General features: G+C 38.0%; 1 protein-coding gene across 1 annotated transcript in view; it reads right to left on the minus strand.

The window, feature by feature from the left end:
- Positions 1-22,088, minus strand: part of NAV3 (neuron navigator 3) — a 376,755-nt gene extending 354,667 nt beyond the window's left edge. Inside the window, 3 exon segments of the mRNA XM_073214824.1 lie at positions 19,602-19,657; positions 19,660-19,825; positions 19,828-22,088. Coding sequence (XP_073070925.1) covers positions 19,602-19,657; positions 19,660-19,825; positions 19,828-19,845 — 240 coding nt within the window. The 5' untranslated portion in view covers positions 19,846-22,088.
- Between the last annotated feature and the right edge of the window lie 2,361 nt (positions 22,089-24,449).

The following is a 24,449-nucleotide window of genomic DNA, read 5'->3' on the forward strand; positions in this document are numbered from 1 at the left end:
CTAGCTTGGATTAACACATAGTCTACAGGCACACACCTGATCATCTACATTTGCTCTCTTACAACATTAAACTATGTTTTCTACCTTTATCTTGCATCTACCTACCACTTCAGCATTTTATTAAAAAAAATAATAACAATAACAACAAAGGGAGAAATGTGGGATTCACATATAAATCAAGTATAAAAATCAAACTAATATTCATATTTGACCTGATTGTTTATAGTTCATAATGAGTGATCAAAACCGGAAGTTTTTGTGATGACTGCCCTTGTACTGTTCACCATGTAAGAACTTATTCACTATGTAAGAATTTGTTCATCTAAGAACTTGTTTGTTATGCTTCAGAAGATTGGAGACTGATGAGAATTAGGCTGGGGGTGGATTAATGATTGTGCATTGAGCATTGACTCCCCTGTATAGAATTTTATTGTTGTTAACAACCATTTCATTTGATCAATAAATATGAGAGATGCCCTCTCAAAAAATATATATATATAAATTTAAAAAATTAAAAATTAAATTAAAATTAAAAAAATTTTTTTTAAAAATGGGCACAGGATATGAGCTAATGCCTCTCCAAAGAAATTCAGATGGCCAAAATGCACATGAAAAGATGCTCCACATTGCTAATCATCAGAGAAATGCAAATTGAAATCACAATGAGATTTCACCTCACACCAGTTAGGATGGTCAACATCCAAAAGACAAACTATAGCAAATGTTGGTGAGGATGTGAAGAAAGAGGAACCCTCCTACACTGCTGGTGGGAATGTAAATTAGTTCAACCATTGTGGAAAGCAGTACAGGCGTTCCTCAAAAAACTAAAAATAAAAAAACCATTTGACCCAGGAATTCCACTCCTAGGAATTTATGCTAAGAATGCAGGAGCCCAGTTTGAAAAAACATATGCATCCCTATGTTTATCACAGCACTATTTACAATAGCCAAGAAATGGAAGCAACCTAAGTGTACATGAGTAGATGAATGGATAAAGAAGATGTGGTACATATACACAATGGAATATTATTCAGCCTTAAGAAGAAAACAAATCCTACCATTTTCAACAACATGGATGGAGCTAGAGGGTATTATGCTCAGTGAAATAAGCCTGGTGGAGAAAGACAAGTATCAAATGATTTCACTCATCTGTGGAGTATAAGAAGAATGAAAAAACTGAAGGAATGAAACAGCAACAGACTCACAGAACCCAAGAATGAACTAACAGTTACCAAAGGGAAAGGGCCTTTGGAGGATGGGTGGGAAGCGAGGGATAAGGGGATTAAGGGGCATTATGATTAGCACACATAATGTGGGGTTGGGGTCATAGGGAAGGCAGTATGACTCATAGAAGACAAGTAGTGATTCTATAGTATCTTACTATGGTGATGGACACTGACTGTAATGGGGTATGCAGTGGGGACTTCATAATGGTAGGAGTCTAGTAACCATAATGTTGCTCATGTAATTGTATATTAATGATATCAAAAATAAACAAATAAATAGAATAGAATAGAATAGAATAGAATAGAATAGATGACATAGTAGGCCACAAAAAAAGCCTCAGTAAATTCAGAAAGATTGAAATTGTGCCAACCAGCTGCTCAGACTACAAAGGTGTGAAACTAGAAATAAATTACACAAAGAAAACGAAAAGGCCCACAAACACATGGCAGCTTAACAGCATGCTCCTAAATAATCAATGGATCAATAACCAAACAACAGAGATCAAGCAACATATGGAGACAAAGGACAACAATAATTGAACACCGCAAAAATCTGTGGGATGCAGAGAAGCCTGTACTAAGATGGAAGTATCTTGCAATACAGGCTTACCTCAGGACAGAAGAACAACCCTTTATGAACAGTCTGAACTCACAATTAATAAAACTAATAAAAGAAGAACAAATGAGGCCTAAGGTCAGTAGAAGGAGGGACATAACAAAGATCAGAGCATAAATAAATAAAACTGAGAAAAATAGAACAATAGAAAGAATCAATGAATGCAGGAACTGGTTCCTCAAGAAAATTAACAAAACAGATAAACCTCTAGTCAGATCTATCATGAAAAAAAGAGAGTCTACAAACATAAACAGTATCAGAAATGAGAAAGGAAAAATAACTACGGACAGCACAGAAATACAAAAGTTATATGCTAAAAAATTGCACAACCTAGAAGAAATGGACAACTTTCTAGAAAACTACAACCTTCCAAGACTGACCCAGGAAGAAACAGAAAATCTGAACATAGAAAATACCAGTAATGAAATTGAATTGGTAATCAAAAACCTACCTAAGAACAAACTTCCTGGTCCAGATGACTTCACCATTGTATTTTACCAAACATTTAGTAAAGACCTAATACCCGTCCTCCTTAAAGTTTTCCAAAGAGTAGAAGAGGAAAGAATACTCCCAAACTCATTCTATGAGGCCAGCATCACTCTAATACCAAAACCAGGCAAAGACACCAGAAAAAATGAAAATTACAGACCAATATCCCTGATGAACATAGATGCAAAAATACTCAACAAAATATTAGGAAACAGAATTCAAAAATACATCAAAAAGATCATCCACCATAATCAAGTGGGATTTATTCCAGGGATGCAAGGATGGTACAATATTTGAAAATCCATCAATATCATACACCAGAAAAACAAAAAGGACAAAAACCACATGATCGCCTCCATAGTTGCTGAAAAAATTATCTGACAAAATTCAACATCAATTCATGATAATAACTCTCCACAAAATGGGTATAGAGGGTAAGTACCTCAACATATTAAAGGCCATAAATGACAAACCTACAGCCAACATCATACTTAACAGCAAGAAGCTGAAAGCTTTTCCTTTAAGATCTGGAACAAGACAAGGATGCCCACTCTCACCACTTTTATTCAACATAGTACTGGAGGTCCTAGCCATGGCAATCAGACAACGTAAAGAAATAAAAGACATCGAGATTGGTAATGAAGAAGTTAAACTCTCACTGTTTGCAGATAACATGTTATTGTCCATAAAAGATCCTAAAGAATCCACCCCAATACTTCTAGAACTAATAAGTGAATTCAGCAAAGTGGCAGGATACAAAATTAATACACAGAAATCTGTTGCATTCCTCTATACTAACAATGAACTAGCAGAAAGAGAAATTAAGAAAACAATTCCATTCACAGTTGCATCAAAAGTATAAAATACCTAGTAATAAACCTAACCAAGGAGGTGAAAGACCTATACCCTGAAAACTGCAAGACACTCATGGGAGAAATAACAGAAGACACCAATAAATGGAAATACATCCCGTTCCATTGAATAAGAAGAATTAATATCATCAAAATGGCCATCCTGCGTAAAGCAATTTATAGATTCGTACAATCCCTATGAAAATACTAATGGCATTCTTTAATGAACTACAACAAATAGTTCTAAAATTCATATGGAACCACAAAAGACCCCGAATAGCCAAAGCAATCCTGAGAAGGAAGAATTAAGCTGGGGGATTATGCTCCCTGACTTCAGGCTCTACAAAAAAGCCACAGTAATCAAGACAATTTGGTTCTGGCACAAGAGCAGACTTATAGATCAATAGAACAGAATATGGAGCCCAGATATAAACCCAAACATATATTGTAAATTAACATATGATAAAGGAGCCATATATACACAATGGGGAAATGACAGCCTCTTCAACAACTGGTGTTGGCCAAACTGGACAGCTACATGTAAGAGAATGAAACTGGATTACTGTCTAATTGCATACACAAAAGTAAACTGGAAATGGATCAAAGACTGGAATGTAAGTCATGAAACCATAAAACTACTAGAAGAAAACATAGGCAAAAAAACCTCTTGAATATAAACATGAGCAACTATTTCCTGAACATGTCTCCTTGGGCTAGGGAAACAAAAGCAAAAATGAGCAAATGGGACTACATCAAAATAAAAAGCTTCTGTACGGCAAAGGACACCATCTGCAGAACAAAAAGGCATCCTAAAGTATGAGAGAATATATTTGTAAATGACATATCCAACAAGGGGTTAACTTCCAAAATACATAAAGAACTCACACACCTCAACATCCAAAAATTAAATAACCCAATTAAAAAATGGGCAGAGGATATGATCAGACTTTTCTCTAAAGAAGAAATTCAAATGACCAACAGGCACATGAAAAGATGCTCCACATCGCTAATTATCAGGGAAATGCAAATTAAAACCACCATGAGATATCACCTCACACCAGTTAGGATGGCCAACATCCAAAAGACAAGGAACAACAAATGCTGGTGAGGATGTGGAGAAAAGGGAACCTTTCTACACTGCTGGTGGGAATGTAAAATAGTTCAACCATTGGAAAGCAGTACAGAAGTTCCTCAAAAAACTAAAAGTAGAAATACCATTTGTCCTGGGAATTCCACTCCAAGGAATTTACCCGAAGAATAGCAGGAGCCCAGTTTGAAAAAGACATATGCATTCCTACATTTATTGCAGCACTATTTACAATAGCCAAGATATGGAAGCAACCTAAGTGTCCTTGATCTCCCTCATTTGTGGAGTACAACAACGAAGCAAAACTGAAGGAACAAAACAGCAGCAGACTCACAGACTCCAAGAATGGAATGGCAGTTACCAAAGGGGAGGTGTGGGGGAGGGTGGGTGGAGAAGGAGGGAGAAGTGGTTTGAGGAGCATTGTAATTGGCACACATGGTGCACATGGTGTGGGAGGATCACAGGGAAGACAGTGTAGTACAGAGAAGACAAGTAGTGACTCTGTGGCATCTTACTACACTGATGGACAGTGACTACAATGGGGTGTGGGTGGTTCTCTGTAATATGGGTGAGTGTTGTAACCACAATGTTTTTCACGTGAAAACTTCATGAGTATATACATGATACCTTAATAAAAAGATTTAAAAAAAGAAAAAGAAGTAGCGTATCATAAAGCCCTTTCAGTAAAACAGAAATTAGAGCGTACTTGGCTGAATTTACTATACTATAATGGACTTGGGATCACTTAGGAGGAAGATCCAGATGATGCATAGCCCTAGACAAGGAGACTCTGTTAACACCCATAACCTACTCTGGCAGGAGAACATGGCCATGGTCATGGAACAGCGTGATCTCACCAGTTATGTTTTAACTGACAAGGAAATCAAACAAGGCCAAGATACTTTTAGGTATTGGATGCAAATATATTCCATCTTATTACTGATTCTCTAGCATCAAAGTATGGCTAGCTTTCCACGAGTCCGTATCTTGGATTTAATCTTAGAGTCATAGATGCATTTTCCTGAGCAGGTTTGTTAGAAGAACCTATGTTATAGTTATCAACAAATGGGGCACTCAGGTTGTGACTTTTATATTGTCATCAGTATTTTTAAGATGATACAGCTTTAAGACAGTCCATTTCAATTTGCTGGGTCTTAAATTTATCAATACACAAAAACAAGAGAGTGGTATTAGAAGATACTCCACTATCCTTTCCACTCTTAATATTCTACATTTGATGAGACAGTTTTAGAGACACATGAGGTCACCTGTGAGTTAGGGTTGATTTGCTTAGAGGGACTAGTGCACTATACTAAGGTCAAAATTATGAAGATCTTTGACCTTGAATCACTGATGTAGCAGAACTGTACCAAAACATAAGAGTCAATATTTATATCCAAACAATTAACGAGCAGGGTCTAGGATAGTTCATTGTCAAACACAGGCATGGTGCAAATCATGAGTCAAAGGAATGAAATGACAAAATCATACCAATTTATTATAATTGAATAAATATGTATATTTAATTCAATAAATATTCCTGCCACATGCACAACAATGTGTTACAGACCTCAGGGGATATAAACATGAATTAAATAGACCTCTTCTTAAAGTAAGAGTTTAAATGAAAAAATTCATTTCAATCAGATTAGGGAGAACCTTGAAATTGCCAAGATTACAGCTGTATGAGAAGATTAATTTGTCAATAGTGTCTAGGAAGGACTAGTATCACTTTTGTAGCCACAAAAATCAAAGAAAACACTGCTATTATACAATCATTCCTGTGAGATTTAAAACCTATGATCTATAAACCTCAGCTAACTGGCAACTATAGCTCAATCTCTTTTTTGGAATATATATCAAATTTAATAGAATCATGCTGAGAAGGCTGATGTTTTTGATCTCTTTAAGGAGATTTCTCTCAATTTACCTCTGTTCCATCTTCTAAAATAAAGAGTGGCACTGACATCTAAATCATCTTGTATTCGCGACCATATAGCAAATGGAGCATGCATTTTGTTCAACAGATAATCATGTAGGTACCTCTTTACCCTTTATGCCACTGCCAGGATAAACCGTTCCAAGTGTTTAGTAAAGTCTGTGCTGTATTAAAAATGGTATGACCTCCTTATTCATTATTTGTAGTAGAGGGAAAAATTCCTATATGTCTCCAACTTGACTCATTCCAACAGAGAAAAGGTTTCGATTTACTTGAACAAAAATACTTGGCATATAATGGAAGTTGGGTAAGAACTCATTAATTTTTCCCATTAAGCATTCTTGGGCAAACCTTAGAAATTACTCCACAAGATGGATCTTACATTCATTCATTCAGTGGCCTAACTTCGCAGCTAGTAGCAAAATTCATCAGCTTAACTTAGTCTTGTTATTTTAACATGGCTGTTTCTATTTATAAAGTTACACAATCCGGTTGGGTCGCTTCTTCCCCCACCCCGTCTGAGACACAGTTTACAAAAAAGAAACCACAGTCATTACACAACTGCATTGCCAGGAAATCTACATGTTGTTTTCTGGAGGAAAGTAAAAGTCCCACACCTTGACTCACACCTTATTAATGCTAAATTACATCTGCTCCTTAGACCACTTTCTCCAGAGCCATGAGAATGTCCACGAGTAGGCTGCTCTGCTCTTCGGGCTATGCACGCGTGGTTTTACAGGTGTCCTGTACATGAGAGCCTGCTGCCCAGCAGTGTACCCACTGCCGAATCCTGTGGTCAGCAGTAACATGGCCACAAGGGGGCCAGGCAGGAAGACATCCGAACGGTTTCAGACAATCACATTTGAAAGAAAAAAGCCAAAGACCGAGCAGATCCTGGGACGCCAGCTCCACCTCCAAACTAAGGCTGCGCTGGTACAAGACACACGGCGCGGGGCGGAGAGCGCGGGCCGCTTCTATGAAAGGGGAACGAGCTGCAGATGCAGCAGGATGAACGGAACAATAAGGTGTCCAAGATTTTTGTGCAACTCCCTAAAATGCTAAATTTAATCGAAATGTAATTACTACTTAATCAAGGCTGGAGAAGAGAAAGGCATACAGCACCACTTGTAATACGCCAGCCTTTCTCATATTTCATGCAGAATGAATTGTAGATGAAGTCGGCACCTGGGCTTCTCTGCCTAGGACTTCTTTCCTGTTGAATCCTCAGCAGCATTATCATTCAGCTAGATTTTGTCGTCTCATTCATTTAATTCCCTCAGCTTGATTCACATAGAACATACTAAGGGCTAAACAAAATGTGTTGAGTGCCTAAGGGAATTAATTTTCTGCCTGGGATAACTAGACAAAATATGATGCATTTCCTCCCCTGAATTTCAAATGTTTTGTTATCTTGAAGGCAACTTTCCTCATCCAATAAAAACAGAGAAGGAAAATGAATGACCTTACAGAACATATTTCTGAAACCTAAGATTGTCTCACACACAAATGCCTCTGATAATTTTGGTTGTAGACAGAAGCTCTCTTCCTCTTTGTACTTCGCAAACATTCTGTCAATAGTCCATTGTTAAAGTGGGAACTTTCTCCCAGACCGCATCCTGTCCATCTTGTGGAACAGAGGCATGCTGTTGTCAAATCAAAGTCCTGCTCTTTGTGTGTGTTCTAGGAAGGTGTAGAGAAAACGAACTGCAGCACCTCAAGACATCACTAAATCCCAAGGGCCATGTTGGAAATTTACCCATGAACTCAGGGAACTAACTTTGTTTTAATGGCAACTCTAAGCCTTTCACACAAAAGGAAAGAGCAAGACATTGTTATTATCAACGTGGTTAAAATGGTGTGGATAAGGAAGGAGCAGATGTAACCATCTGAGCCTCATAACAAAGAAAATTACTCTTCCCTGGGTAACTAAAACCTCCACAGAAATTATTTCTTATTTGAATAGTGGCTGTTAAAGAAAGGACACATTCTATTAAATCTGAATAGAGAACTGACAATGCCTGACAATAAATCCTTAATTAAATAAGGCAATGTTTTAAAGTTGATAAATACAAAGCATATTTTCAACTATTGCAAAATTGAATTAATAATTAGAAGAAGCAGAATACAATTAAAGAGAAAAACAATATTTCATTCAGATTAGGATGGCCAGTCTAAGTGGTCCGCCTGGGACTTAGAGGCTGCCTACACAAGAGACATTTTAGATCTAAAATCAGGATGGTCCTGGGAAAACCAGTGCAGTTGCTCATCCTACGTGGCCTTAATTAAAACTTTTATTTTAATGGTTTCAAACAGAAGGTAGTGCTAAGGGAGGAAAACAATAACTAAAATCTGGAATAAAAACATTATTGAAAAATTGTTATTTAAATGACATAGTATTGTCTGTAAAGCTATCCCTAGGAAATATTTATTGCATACCCAGAAACAAAGATGGGTGTCTCCTGAGCAAATATTAGCTCATGCTTTGGGCACCCATTATAATATCACTTGCTTAACCTTTATGTATCAGCAGCTGGGAAGCTCAGATCCAAGTATGTAGATGAAATCTTTTTTGTATAACTATAGAAAACATCACAACATACATTTTCTATACTATCCTTTCCTCTAACTTTATCCTTTCCTTATTGTTTTTCTTTCTTTCAATCACATTTACTTGCATATGTTTCAAAATCTTAGATGTCATATATGTGTTTTTTAATTCTACTAAGTTCTTTTTTCAAGCAAGGCAGGATCTAAATCAGTGGTTCTAAACTGAGGGCAATTTCCCCACAAGGGACAGACAATGCCTGAGACATTTCTGATTGTCACAAAGGGAGGGGAAAACTTATTCTAAATAAGCAAACACAATCCAAATGCATAGTAAAAGGTATGATCAGTGAAAAATCTGAATTATAATTGTTTCTGATATTTCTAGGTAATAGTAAATAAGAATTTAATTTGCCAAAAAAGAATGAATATAAATTCCTAAAAAGAGTCCCATTTATTGCAAATGTATTTCCCATAAAACCTATCATGTTAAAATATTATGCACACACACATGTACACATACATACACACATACACATATATACACACACATGTACAAACACATGTATACACATGCATACGCAGACATACACATGCACACAGACACACAGACACATATACACACATTCACACACATGCACACATGCATACATATATACATATACACATGCATATACACACATTCACACATCCACACACATGCACACTTGCATACATATATACATATACACATGCATATACACACAGAGACACAGACACACCTACACACATACACACATGTATACACACATGTACACACACACACACTTTGCCTTGTACATGGTCAGTATGCAATAAATAATTGGTGGAATAATTGACTAGATGAATGATAAAGACAAGAAAAGTCATCTAGGATCCAGGATGTAGACCTGGAAGTGGCAGCTGAAGGAATTTACATTTGTAAAACAACAGCTTGTTTTAGAATACAATAGGTCTCGCCTGAATTGAAGGAAAAGAGCAGAGAGAACATATTGTTGAAGAGATAAACCTTGTATTCAGTGGAAGAAGGCAACACACAAGTGTGGATATCAAAAAGCCAGCCAAAGGAAGGAAGAAACAGCTATAAAAAGCAGATGGTTTGAAGAGAAAGGAAATGTGGAACAGAATCCAAAAAATATATGGGTCAAAATAATAATATAAAAGGTTCTGGCAAAATATCACTCTGTAGAAATCCAATAAATTGTTCAAAAACCAAAAAAACAAAACAGCACAGCAAGATTATCTTAAAAATATAAGTATTCAGGGGCAATAAAGAGAAATATATAACCTGTAAGAGTCTAAAAAGTGAGCAGTTTAAATTGACCCAAGCTTAACTAAAGCTAAACAACAAATACTGTCAGGTAAGTAGAAGCCTGTGTAGAGATACTCTCATCCGCACAGCTAACTCTAGAGACTAATTAAATCATTTGGAAATGTATGTTGCATTTGAAAAAGAGGTTGTTCCATGCACTGCTCCTTATCTTTGCTCACCCTTGTCCAAATGGACAGCAACAGGGGTGCCTCTTTCCACACTGGCGGTGGGTTTGTCCACGAGCCATCCACAGATTCCCAGCAGGTCCCCGCTGGAACAAGTTTACCAAGTGCTGACGGAAGCTGTGGAGTCTCCGGGCCAAGAGCGCAGAAACCTTCACCTGTCTGACAACGCCTAAGCGCCAGCAACTGCCTCCCTCCAGCGACGGTGGCTGATAGCAGCCTGCTTGTTTAAACTCCACTTCTCCAGTTTAGATCTTACCCAGCCTCAACCCTTCTGGTCGCCTGCTCTGATGGGGAGTTTCCAGTAGGGCAGAAATACTAAAAACCGAGAAGTAAAGCACGTACAAACAAGGGCACAGGACCGAGAGAGAGTTGCTGTTAGAATGTGACTTTGGGTCGGAAGTTTGGAATTGGAGAAACTGAAGGTGCTGAGCATAATCATAAGGCTAAGGCAGGGAGCAGCCAGGTCATGGGGCCACAGTGAGCTTTGCATGGTACTTTTAGGTAGATGAATGGTCCTGCTCTGTTTTCTAAAAGCTGGGTTAACTGAAGGTATTTTTTTGTTGTTGTTCACTTAGTAACTTGAGTGTAATTATGGTACCCTTACACCATGTTTGCTTTTAAAGACACATCGTATAATTCAGGATGACTTACTGACAACCTGGAAGATATGCCTGGGCACCTTAGAATATTTTTAGTATGGCAATTTTTGCTTAATCTTGACAATCTAGTTAGATAATCTCTGGCTAACTAAGTGCTGGGTAACAGTTTACCAAACCATTTCCATTAATTTTGGGGAACACAACTGGAATATATTTCCTAGCCTCTCTTATGATTTGTTATCATATGAATGAGTTGTGACCAGTAGAACTGAGTGGAAGAGATACATGGAATTTCTAAGCCTCTTCTGTAATTCCATAATCGTCCACTTTCTCTCTTTCACTAATGACTGGTTAAAGGGGTGATGATGGAACCACAAGCTGGAATGAATCTGGTTTCCTGAGTCACTCATAAGCAATGTCACAAACTTTTTCAATGAAGGGCCAGATAGGAAGTATTTCAGTTTTTGCCAGCCATATAGTCCATATTCTAACTACTCAGTTCTGCTGTTAAAGCAAAAAGCAGCCATAGACAACACACAGACCAACGTCATGGACGTGTTCCAATGAAACTTTACTTAATAATATTGGGTGCCCATCCAGATTGGACCTGTGGACCATAGTTTGTCAACCCCTGACTGTGTGGACCAGTTAAAGGAATGAGAAATAAGCTCCTACTGTGTAAAGCTGCCTTGAGTTCATCTGTTAAGGAACTTAGCTAACACATTGCCATCTTCATTGTTTATAAAATTTACTCCAACACATTTCATGATGGAAATTATAAACCTGCCCACCTTGGGTTTTCAGTCTTAGGAATTAGTCCTTTACCACATCAAAATGCAAGAAAAGTGATGGCCTGTTGTATTTGTTTGTTTTATGGAGATGGCATCATTTATTTAATTGGGAAAATGGTTAAGCTTTTGCCACTGCCCTCTCGTCTGGTGACTTTATCTCCAGGAAGAATTGCAACACTTTTTAATAAATATCTCATTTACTGGTAACACTGGGGAAAAGCTGTCAATGTATCCAATTAATGAACTTTCCCACAGATACTGAATTTCTCTACTGGCCCCAGTGACTAGGAATCCCAAGAAAAGCACTTCTTAAAGCAAAAATGCAGCAACAGTTGGACTTAGGAGAGGAGGAACAATTCAGAGTGAAATTTGTCAAGAATGTATGATTTGGTTTTGTTTCCCCATTGTGTGACTCAGTATCGACCAAGACAGAAAAGAGTAACATTGACTTTGACTGGTTTATAAATCATTGTGAGAGAGAAGTAGAGGAAACTAAGGGAGTCCAGGCAAGGAGTGAAAACACCTGGGCTGGAATTCCTGCTCCCCCAGCGCCAACCTGAGCTCAGGCTCTCCATAGATTTAATCAGAATAACAATAAATTGGGTATAGCATCTAGCATGTGGTAAGCATTCAAAAAGTGTAATCATCATCAGTTTTTATTGCTACTTGCTGCCAATTACTACAAATTATCATCCAACTAAACTAATTTTTTCCTTAAAGAAAAGTGTATTTATCCTTTAAGACTTAGAATGTTGTAGATTGTTCATAATGTTTAAGCAAATCCATATACCATTTACTAGACTCGTCCCTCTTCCATTGCTCTTGAGCTTGTTATTTTAGTCAGATTTTGCTCCATCCAGCTCTCCTTCTCTTCTGTGATTTTGAACTTCTCTCCCTTTACCAGGTCTTTCCTTATTTCACCTCATCGCCATCTTTCTAAAGTATAGACTTAATCATGCCACTGTGACATCTTCTCCTCATCGACTACAGAACAAGTCCAAACTCCTTACCGGGCATTTAATGCCCATCTTCCCATTTCCTCAACTCAGCTTCACCTCCTTTACTTGAAACCTGCATCCTAGAGGTGCTGAATAATCTGTAGTTTTCTAAACACAGTACAGTATTTCACACCTTGGAAATTCTATTCTAAGATATTCTTTTATCCATATTTATTTGTCTAAACAAACTCATTCTTCAAAACATGGTTGAAATGTTATGTCCCCATATATGGAGAATTAATCACTGCCTCCTTTGTTCAATTACCAATTCTTAATGTTATTAATTTTTGCATTAATCTATTAGATACTTTCATATTTATAATATAACAGATAATAAATGTTGACCACCAGCTGTGTACTAGGTAGTCTATTGGCATATCATTTACATGCAGTATCTCAATTGTTCTTCACAAAAACTTTATAGGGCAGTTTAAAATTATTGTCCTCATTTTACAGATGAAGAAACTGAGACGTAAGTATTAATTCACTTGCCAAGATCACTTTGCTAGTAAATACTGAACCATTCCAAAAAGAGAATTGTGATCAGCAGATGTCAAATGTGGCAAACAGGATGTGAACAACAGGCAAAATGTTAACCAAGAAAAACGATGCCTTTTCAAAACCCATTGATAACCTCTCAGAAAACAGAAGTTAGATATCAAGAAAAGTAGACAAATGCAAAGCTTGCAACAGTGGCAATGAACACAAATTACTCTTTCAAGAAATGTATCTGCAAAATTGGAAAGATGGAGTCATCATTGGAAGCAGGTTGAAGGAAATTATTTATTATAATAGTAATAATAATTATTATTATTAAAAGTAGTAGAGGCCTGGAAGCTGGTTCTAAAGCAGTGCTTCTCAACTGGGTTTGAGTCTGCCTTCACCATGGATACATTTCACAATGTCTGGAGGCATTTTTGGTTGTCACAAGTAGAGAATGCGACTGGCATGTAGTTGGTAATGACAGGGATGCTGCTAAATATTCGACAGCAGTAGGACTGCCCCCAACAACAGAGAATTGGCAGGTCCAAAATATGCCAAGTTTGAAAAATCCTGCCAAACAGGCCATTGGAGAGGAAGAGTTGACAAAATAAGAGAAATGTGATAGTTGATAGGACAAAATCAAGAAGAAGAAAATGAGTAGATAATAAAGCTTTAGCAATAACTATTAGACTTATTTTGTTGAATTTTTATGAATTCAGAGATTGATGTTCAGAGAGTTTAAATCAATTATCCTTTCAGGATCTAGCAGAAGTTTAATTCACATCTTTGATTTCCTAATTTGATGTTCTTTTAACTATGCCATTTATTTTAAGTTCAAGATTGAGGGTAATTGTCGGAGAGACGTGATAAAATAAATACTCACCATGGAACAATTATTTTGCTTAAAAACGAACCTATTGATTTTATGTTTCCATAAACAAAATACATAGTGCCTCCCTTTTAGTAATGGAAAAAATATATCTACAATACTGGAAAAGGATTAACTAAGAAGAATGCATTCAGCAAATTAGCATCAAATATGCACAATATTGATACTTGCAGAAGACCAATAAACAGGTTGTATAAGGTTTTCAGTAACATTTAATCACATATAGTTTACACTAGAATTTTTGGTCATTCATAGTTTAAAGTCTGAGATACAATTCTTGTAAAACTTTATAAAACAAACTGAAATAATAGAAAATAGCATTAGATCACCACATTTCTAAAAATTGTTACTCAAGGGAAATAAATGTATGATACTGAAAAGCTGAGCCTTCTGCCAATAGAGAAAATGTTAAAATTCAAGAATCTTTACAACATTCTTCATACCACTGCTACCACAAAGGCAAATGCAATTAAAATGACCATTAACAGTTTAACTGCAAAACTTGGAGCATGAGCTATAAGTAGGAAAAGAAATAATCATGTTTTCAGTACAAATAACTAAATGTGCAAGCGAAGCACAAGGCAAAGGAGGAGGCACCATGGAGGTGCAGGCTGACCTGCGCGGCTGTAGCATGGCCAGCCCTGGAGGGGCTACCCCGTGAGACCCAACAGGGGTGCCAACGGTTCTCTGGGCCTAACATCTTCTCCAAGAAGGAAACAGCTGGAGGCCAGAGCCAGTCACTACTCCACTGACATCTGCTGCCACAGTTCTACTAAAGGGTTACTTTTACCTATTTCTGTTATTAAAACAATTGGGTAGAGATCATGCATCTTCTCAATTGTCTTCTCCTGATCATTCTGAGCGCTTGGGCACACCAGTGATTTATATGGAATTCACCAGCAATGTTAATTGAATATTTAAAACAAGCCTTACTAGTTTATATAAAAAGCTAATCAATCCATAGTCCATCTTCTGTCGGTGACACAGCAGACATCTTCATTGCCACTGATTGATTACTAGTTAAGAGTCACATCTTCTGGGAACACCCAGCCGTGGTCTGAATCCCTGTTCTACCACATGCTAGTGCTGAGATATTGGTAAGTAATATAACCTCTCTCAGTCTCAGTTTCTTCATCTGTAAATTGGGGGTAATAACAGTGTCCATAAGGTTATTGTGAGGACTGAATGGGATACTCCATGAAGTACTTGGTCCACTACTAGGCATATAATAAGCCTCTATAAACATTAACTACTATTAGTCCCTCTTGGTTATGATTTCTCTTAAGTATCATTGCCAGTGTAATTCTGTCACATGCTTACATAAGATCCTTCCCCAATGTCTGCCTAAAGATATCTGCCTCCATGTGTAATCTGACCTAAACCTGCTCCTTTCCACAAATAGTCTGCCCAAATTATAATGGCATTCTTCTATTCAACCCTCTCCTCAAAAGAGTGCTTTTTCTTTTCTACATCTCAGTCCTATCTGTCCACTGAATTCTAGCTCCTTGATAAAGACTTCTCTGAATGCTCCATCCAAACAGGATTTCTTTCCTACAAGTACTGCTCTTATTCACAATGCTATTCATACAATATATTAGCTTATCTATTATGTCTTTTTTAAAGTCCAATTTAAGTAATGTTTTTGAGCATCTTTTGTTTTCAAAGCATTAATTAATGCCAGCACTCTGTGAATGATAGTAAGAAATGATCTCCACCTTGATCGTCCGTAGAACTCACTGGGTAAAAAAATTAAGTAAATGTCCAAACTACCTGGCATATAAAGGCCACTCTTTCTAAAGAATTTTCTTTAACCTTTCCTTCATTTTAACATCCACAATGTGTTTATGCTTTTCCTTGACTTTTGAACCAAGTCCAAAAGTGTAGGTGAGATTTGGAGAATGGAGTGCGCTGCAACTACATCAAAGGAGAGAGTGTGATGTAGTTGAAAGTAAAGGCTTCGCAGAGGCAAACCTAGATTCGGATTCTGGATTTTGGTATTAGTTAACAGTCTGGTCTTATGACTGTTTCCCACTCTATTTAAGACTCAGTTTATTTCCCTGTAAATGTGGATTATAACACATTCTTCAAAATGTTGGGAGGAAATGACAAATTTCCTATAAAGGCCACAGTAGGTGCTGAAATAAAGTGATTTCTATAAGAATGTAAGAAGGATCTTGAGTTTGCAAAGGTAATTCAAAAGGGAAGGGTTCAGTGGGCTCAGGACTGGACCGAAGCTAGAAATGAGAGCAGAGGTAACAGAGAGGTGGCAGGCCAAGCTGGGAGGAGGCTGGGACTGAGTGGTGAAGGCTAAGGAAGGAGTTTTCACTGTAGGTGTGGCAGGGGAACTTTCATGAACAAAGATGTCTGATTCTTCATTGCTGTGATTTGGGAGCTGTGACAAAATAAAACACTCTTTCCTAACCTTAGTCTCCAGCTCCCAAGGACTTAACATAATGTTAAGTTTCCAAAGCAAAGTGGCTCTTTCTCATTTGGGTGAATGCCTAAGATAAATGGAAAATTAATCCCTCTGAGGTGAGAAATGAGAAAATTCAAAGAAAGTCAGCAGTCAGAAAGAGAGATAGCTAGAGAAAGCAGAAGTCCTTAAGATGTGCTGATGGGGTTTCTAAATGCTTGTCACCTAGGACTGGAATTGATGTTATTAATCCATTTAAGAATGGCAAGAATTAGCAGTCTGAAGAACTTGAGACCCAGGAAGGAGACATCTGGAATGTAGCAGCTACATGGAGTTCTGTGAGAAGTGGTGGCAACAGTTAGGACACTGGAGTGCTGAATGCAGAGATTGTAAGACATGAGATGGAACTGAAGTATTTTCATTTAGCAGGATGGTGAATGTGTTGGGTGGAGGTGGTGGAGAGCAGACCAGTACAGCCTTGTGGCTATAAATGATGGAAAACTGAACAAAAGCTAGAGCATGAAGATGTGCATAAAGGAGTAAGCCCAGGCTCTAGTACAGAAGTGAAATCTCCGATTTCTAGCTAATTATGGGATGTGAGACAGTGGTATACATTGCTAGATATTAGACGCTTAACTGAAGACTGGATGACTGGAGGATGGCATTTACAGCAATCAAAAGCAAGGATAGGAGAAGGGAGTGCTGGGTGGAAGACATAGGTTTGTTCTAACCAGACCATATGGCTCTTTGATGCATGGACTAGCGGGATACTCCACATAAATGTTTCTTAATGACAGTCATCTATTGTGGGTACTATCCATGGTCTCTCTTTCCTTAGAAACTGAACCCATAATTTTTAGCATGGTGCATGGCTGCCTGAAATGAACAGTACATTTTCCAGTCTCCTTTGCAGCTGGATAAGCCTGGGGACTGTAAGCAAGCTGATGGGATGTGGACAAATCCTTAATGAAACAGGATGTGTCTTTTTAAGTGAGTGGAACCCAGTTAGCCACTCGAGACTGAGAGACGGATACACAAACTGGTGATGGGGGCACAACAGTAAGAGCCTGGTTTCCTGACAACTCCAAGACGTCACCCCAGCGGCCATAGGCTGCTTACATCAGACGGCCTTTACATACAAAAGAAATAAACTCCTATCTTGTTTATGCTATTGTTATGTTTTCTACTATTTGCACCTAAATCTAATTATCTCTAATTCAGCTTCCTAGATCATGTTTGCTATTTTCTTCAGTTCTGTTTTTGCAAATGTTTATAAAAATCCTGACGGACACTCTTTTAACATTTAGAAATATCCTGAAATGCTGACAAGGCATTCTTTACATATGTTTGAAAAAGTCTTTAATCTGGTAAGTGGCATGTTAAAGACCTCCCTATAAGCACAGCATTGCTCACCACAGAGTCATATTGGAATATCAGATGTGTGATTGATATGTTTGCTAACCAAATAGATCAACCAAAATTCTACTGAAAACATTACTTAGAGTGAGTGGTCAGGTTTTAGGCCAAAGCCATTTAGCAAAGTGGATATTTTACTAAACCTGCAGATATAGCCATGGTCAGCAGAGAAAAAGGGTCTATCTACTCTTTCCATCTAATCCAGATAAGCCATTGTGGGTACACAGACGAAATTGTATGGAATTCACTTTTAATTACTTGTATGAAGTTAAATATTTTTAGTCTTCTGTTGATAATTTATATGTCTCTACTTTTTCCCTGAATTGCTTACATTACACTGAGAACTATAAGCCTATAGTTATTAATTTTCTTCTAACTGATTTTTCTTGCATACACAATGCTTTCTTAAAACACAGAAGGAATAATATGATTTTAAAGCCAGAAGTACTATAAAAATCATTCATTCCAAACTCTATGTTTTATAAATTATGTGATCCAAAGAGACTAATGAACTTAACTAAGTCTTTCTCAGAATAGCTATTTGTTCATTTATTGACTGATTCATTCATGTATTAATTCATTCAATTATTATTTATGCTGCATAAAGCCCCAGGGAGAGGAAGCTGTAGCACAGAATAAAGCCCTGTCATCTATATATTTTCAACTTAGTGGGCATAGAAACACTTTATCCTGATAATTAAAACACAGTATAAATAAATGAGCTGTAAGTATTACAACAGACAAAGAATCACAGGAAAGGAAAAGTGGAAAAAAGGTAGCCAGCAAAGACTTCATGCAGAAAGCTGTGCCTTAGAGGACTTGAACAGTTGAAGACAGATAGACATACCAGTCAAAAGGGGTGGATTTATTTTTAACTTTTAGAGTTGATTATATGGAGTTATTTTCTTATATTATTTTTAAATTACATTTGGGTGGAAAAGTAAAATCAAACCATTCCCTACAAAGCCAGATGAGAATGATGACTTTGGAAAGCTTGACATCACAGATAACGCTCCATTGAAAAGTGATGTTTATCATTGTACAAGTGAATCTCCATGAACTTCAACTGAGGGGCCATGCCAGCCCTCAGCACCTGGAGAAAACAAATGCAGTACGGCTTAAAATTGAAGAGCTCTGAGCAACTGCTCACAAAATATCATAAATTAAATGACTGAAAAACATGTAAGTACTAACTAAAATAGTAGGGTTCCAATTTACAAGTGAAAATCCAGACAAAAAGGCAGTATCAGGAAAATAGTATTTCATTTTCCTTCATATTGCAAGGAATGATCTGTCTAGGACACACATGTTCAAACAAAGTGTTTAAAATGCAGACGACATTTAGAGAAAAGTGATAGTGTCTGTGGATTTTTTTTCAAGTAGATCTTTCTTTTCCATTGTACCACATATAAAACTAGGTCCCCTTTGTCTCCTATTTGTGATTGGATATGGTTATCAGTAAGAGAGCACTATCTAGGACTAACAAATCGTTTCAGGAAGTAGTGCTAAGTAACAAGAAATGCATATTCAGAGAAATTTTTTCACAACTTTTGCAACAATGACAGACTATAAATACAGTTAGTTTTACATAGGCTAAATGCTCAGCTTTGCAGCTGTACAAACGACTTACTTTCTTACACAGCATTCCTCTACTACTCCCATTTTCACAACATGCTTTATTCTTCACCTAGAAGGAAATTTGCATGTTAGCTCAGTAAGCCTGCAGGTAACCTGCAGCCACTAACCTTGCTGTCTTCTGTCTCCTTAGCTCTTCCTTGGCGGGATTTCTTCTCTCCAATGCACAGGCTGATTTTAATGTGAGCTGACAAGAAAGCGGGGAGCTCTCTGTTTCAGTAAGTTCCAAAGGTCTCGAAGAACAGCGCTGTGACTCTGTAGTGCCCAGATTTGGTATCGGAAGAGCAGGACGAACAGGCTTTGACCCAACAGCTGGCGGCCTCACTTTTGAGGCAAAACCCCAAGTACAGGCATGGCTTCTATAAAAGTAGGTTCTGGCTGCCAAAGAAAATGCTTCTAACCTCAGTCTGGTAGACTCCAACTTTAGTATTTCCAGAACAAATACTTTAAACAAAACTAGCAGTCATCATGATTAAAAAAAAAAAAAAACCTAATAATATAACTTTCAGGAAGAGGCAAAACTTCCCTTCATCTTTACTTAAGTATCTTTCTTTCCTGCTGGCTCAAATTCTAATATTCTCATTTTCTCATTCTCTCTCTCTCTCCCCCAAACTCGCTCTCTGCTCAGTGAGTCAGTCTCTATGTAGTATTAAATACTCCTCCGGGGAGTAAACTTTTCTTGAAGGTAACTGCTACCAGGCTCCTTCTCGAAGATTGAAGAGCATCTAGTTTGCCTTTTTCTTCTCACTGCAGCAGTCTAAGTCAGCATTGAGAATAAAAAAGTGGAGAAAAACAAAAGGAAAAGTCCTTCAGCCAAAAGACCACAATAGTGGAAGGACAGGAGTTCTTCCTGACTCAGAAATCATCAGCTTGCATTCTCTTTTTAAAGAAAATCCTATTTCCCCATCTTAAAAAAAAGGACACGATTAATGGCCAAAACAAACAGCTGTTGGAAGAACTTTTAGCCCGGAAACAATCTCAGCAATGAAGCTGTTTGTCTGATTTCCAGCTATTTTTCACTACTGACAGCCATGAACCACGGTGCTCATTCTGTTTCATCCCATGAAATCAGGTTAAATTCATGCAATAGTGCAACTCTCTAAGCTGCCAAGTCATTCAACAGACCATGCCTGCCTAGGCTATGAAGAGACAGTAAATACAGAGAGCAGGGGGCTAGATATATGGTAATCTAAATTTAATAACAATGATAAAAACATTCACAGCTAATAGGTATGTGGAATGTGATAATTAATAGCAGTTACTAGTGATAGAATCCCGACCTGAGTACCACCTTTTGAACAAGCCCACCCACCATCTCAGAGGGACCTAGGTGTCATCTTACCTAGGCTACAACCATCCTCCAGAGGACATGTCAGCAAGCCAGAAGCCCACATTTCCCCTGACCTCTCCCCTCAAAGAGCCCGCCAGAAACCCTGGCCATAGAAAACCTCCTGGCCTGTTAGAGACCTTTTCCTTTGTTCTACTGGCCAGGACAGAGGGGTCCCTCTCAGGTTCAGCAATAAACCTGCTTGTTCTGTTGAGTTAGCATCCCCTCTCTTTTTTCAACTAGGCTATGCACTTTTTGCATTATCATATCTAACCAATGGAGTGACTCAAGAATAGGTACATTTATTTTCCCTACTTTGTAGAAAGGGTAACAAAGATACAGATTCATTTTATTAATTTGACCCAAGTGACGCAGTTAGAAAGTGGAAGTCTTTACTAGTTAGAGTAACTTTAAAAACCATCTTAGAAATAATTTTAAATGCTATTCGAGCCCAGTAAGTATAGCCTAAAATCCTAAGCTTCTAAAAAAAGTCCAAAAAGTATACTCAATGACTATGAACAATGCTGCTATGATCTATAAAATTGCATTATTATAATCAGATCATGTTCCATTTTTGGTAAAAACATATCAGTGTCTATAACAAAAGCAAGGGATAAAGTGTTAAAACTACATCTAACGAAAACATGGCGGCGTGAGAGGAGAGACAGAGTATTCCTCCTAAAACTGGATACAATTAGAAAATTTAATTGGTGCAACTAATCCTGAGAGAGCAAGAAAGAGGACGACATCAGACTGCACACACCCGGAGAAAACAGCAGACCTCAGCAAACGGGGTAACGTACCAGAGCTGTGGCTCCGCGGGACCCGAGCCCCTCCCCCACCCCAGCTCACTGGCGGGAGGAAGAGAAGCAGAGCAGGGAGGGAGTGGAAGGCTTGGGACTGCTGAATACCTAGCTCCAGAGATCTGCTCTGGGAGCACAAACCTACATTTCATGGTGCTTTCATGAGACTCGCATGACTATCAGGTTGGAAAGTTGATACAGGCAGAGTTCCTGGGGAGACTGGGATTCCGGCTGCTTGTGGAAAGCAGGGATCTATATCCGGCTGCTCTGGGACAAAAACTTATACCTGTGTGCCTGGCCCACTGGCTCAGGCAGTGGAGACAGGCACAGCAGCCGGGAGGCAGGGAACAGCTCTTTCCTCCCCCCAGGCACCAGTACCGCTCCCCTGCAACCCCCGACCTTGCTTCAGAGGCTCAGCAGCTCCAGAATAGAGCTTCTGGAGACTAGAGGGTGCCATATACAAACATGAAATGCCAAAGGAACCTTGTCCAGAGTAAAATTGTTAATACAACTCCAGAGAAAGATTTAAATGATATGGACCTCATGACTCTTCCTGAAAGGGAGTTCAAAATAAAAATCATCAACATCCTAATGGAAGTATGGAAAGACATCCAAGAACTCAGGAATGAATTCAAGTCAGAGATTCAGTAGTTAAAGAACACAATGGAGGGTATTAAAAGCAGGTTGGATATGGTGGAGGAGAAAATAATTGGAATAGAAACTAGAGAAGAGGAATACAAAGAAGCTGAGGCACAGAGAGAAAAAAGGATCTCTAAAAATGAAAGAATATTGAGAGAACTGTGTGACCAATCCAAACAGAACAATATTCACATTATAGGAATACCAGAAGAAGAAGAGAGAGAGAAAGGGATAGAAAGTGTCTTTGAGGAGGTAGTTGCTGAAAACCTCCCCAATCTGGGGAAGGACATAGTCTGTCAGGCCATGGAGATCCACAGATCCCCCTACACAAGGGACCCAAGGAAGACAACAGCAAGACACATAGTAATTAAAATGGGAAAGATCAAGGATAAGGACAGACTGTTAAAAGCAGCCAGAGGCACAAATAAGATCACATACAAAGGAAAGCCCATCAGACTAACAACAGACTTCTCAGCAGAAACCTTACAAGCCAGAAGGGAGTGGCATGATGTATTAAATGCCATGAAGCAGAAGGGCCTGGAACCAAAATTACTTTATCCGGGAAGATTATCATTTAAGTTTGAAGGAGGGATTAAACAATTTCCAGATAAGCAAAAGCTGAGATAAGCAAAAGCAAAACCATCTCTGCAGTCTATTTTGGAGGGACTGCTATGGATGGAAGTGTTCCTAGGGTTGGATAGCTGTCACCAGAGGTAGTGAAATCAAGGTAGGAAGGGTGGAGCAGTTGATTGTGAGGCAAATGCAAAATTAAATTGACTATCCCCAAAGTCAATCAAGGGATAGTCAAAAAGTACAGAATTTGATACCTAATATATAAAGAATGAAGGAGGAAGAAAAAGGAGGAGAAATAGAAAAGAACCTTTAGATTGTGTTTGTAACAGCATAGTAAGTGAGTTAAGTTAGACTCTTAGATAGTAAGGAAAGTAACCTGGAACCTTTGGTAACCATGAATCTAAAGCCTGAAATGGCAGAGTACATACCTATCAATAATCATCCTAAATGTAAATGGACTGAATGCACCAATCAAAAGACATAGAGTCACTGAATGGATAAAAAAACAAGACCCATCTATATGCTGCTTACAAGAAACTCACCTTAAACCCAAAGACAAGCACAGACTAAAAGTCAAGGGATGGAAAAAGATATTTCATGCAAACAATATGGAGAAAAAAGCAGGTGTTGCAGTACTAGTATCAGAAAAAATAGAATTCAAAACAAAGAAAGTAACAAGAGATAAAGAAGGACATCATATAACGATAAAGGGCTCAGTCCAACAAGAGGATATAACCATTATAAATATATATGCACCCAACACAGGAGCACCAGCATATGTGAAACAAATACTAACAGAACTAAAGGAGGAAATAGAATGCAATGCATTCATTTTAGGAAACTTCAACACACCATTCACTCCAAAGGACAGATCCACAGGACAGAAAATAAGTAAGGACACAGAGGCACTGAACAACACACTAGAACAGATGGACCTAATAGACATCTATAGAACTCTACACCCAAAAGCAACAGGATACACACTCTTCTCAAGTGCACATGAAACATTCTCCAGAATAGACCACATACTAGGCCACAAAAAGAGCCTCAGTAAATTCAAAAAGATTGAAATCCTACCAACCAACTTTTCAGACCACAAAGGCATAAAACTAGAAATAAACTGTACAAAGAAAGCAAAAAGGCTCACAAACACATGGAGGCTTAACAATACACTTATAAATAGTCAATGGATCAACGACCAAATTAAAATGGAGATCCAGCAATATATGGAAATAAATGACAACAACAACACAAAGCCCCAACTTCTGTGGGACGCAGCGAAAGCAGTCTTAAGAGGAAAGTATATAGCAATCCAGGCATATTTAAAGAAGGAAGAACAAACCCAAATGAATAGACTAATGTCAGAATTATCAAAATTGGAAAAAGAAGAACAAATGAGACCTAAAGTCAGCAGAAGGAGGGACATAATAAGGATCAGAGAAGAAATAAACAAAATTGAGAAGAATAAAACAATAGAAAAAATCAATGAAACCAAGAGCTGGTTCTTTGAGAAAATAAACAAAATAGATAAGCCTCTAGCCAGACTTATTAAGAGAGAAAGAGAATCAACACACATCAATACAATCAGAAATGAGAAAGGAAACATCATGACGGAT

The sequence above is a fragment of the Manis javanica genome, chromosome 10 (assembly GCF_040802235.1).
Source record: "Manis javanica isolate MJ-LG chromosome 10, MJ_LKY, whole genome shotgun sequence".
NCBI lineage: Eukaryota > Metazoa > Chordata > Mammalia > Pholidota > Manidae > Manis > Manis javanica.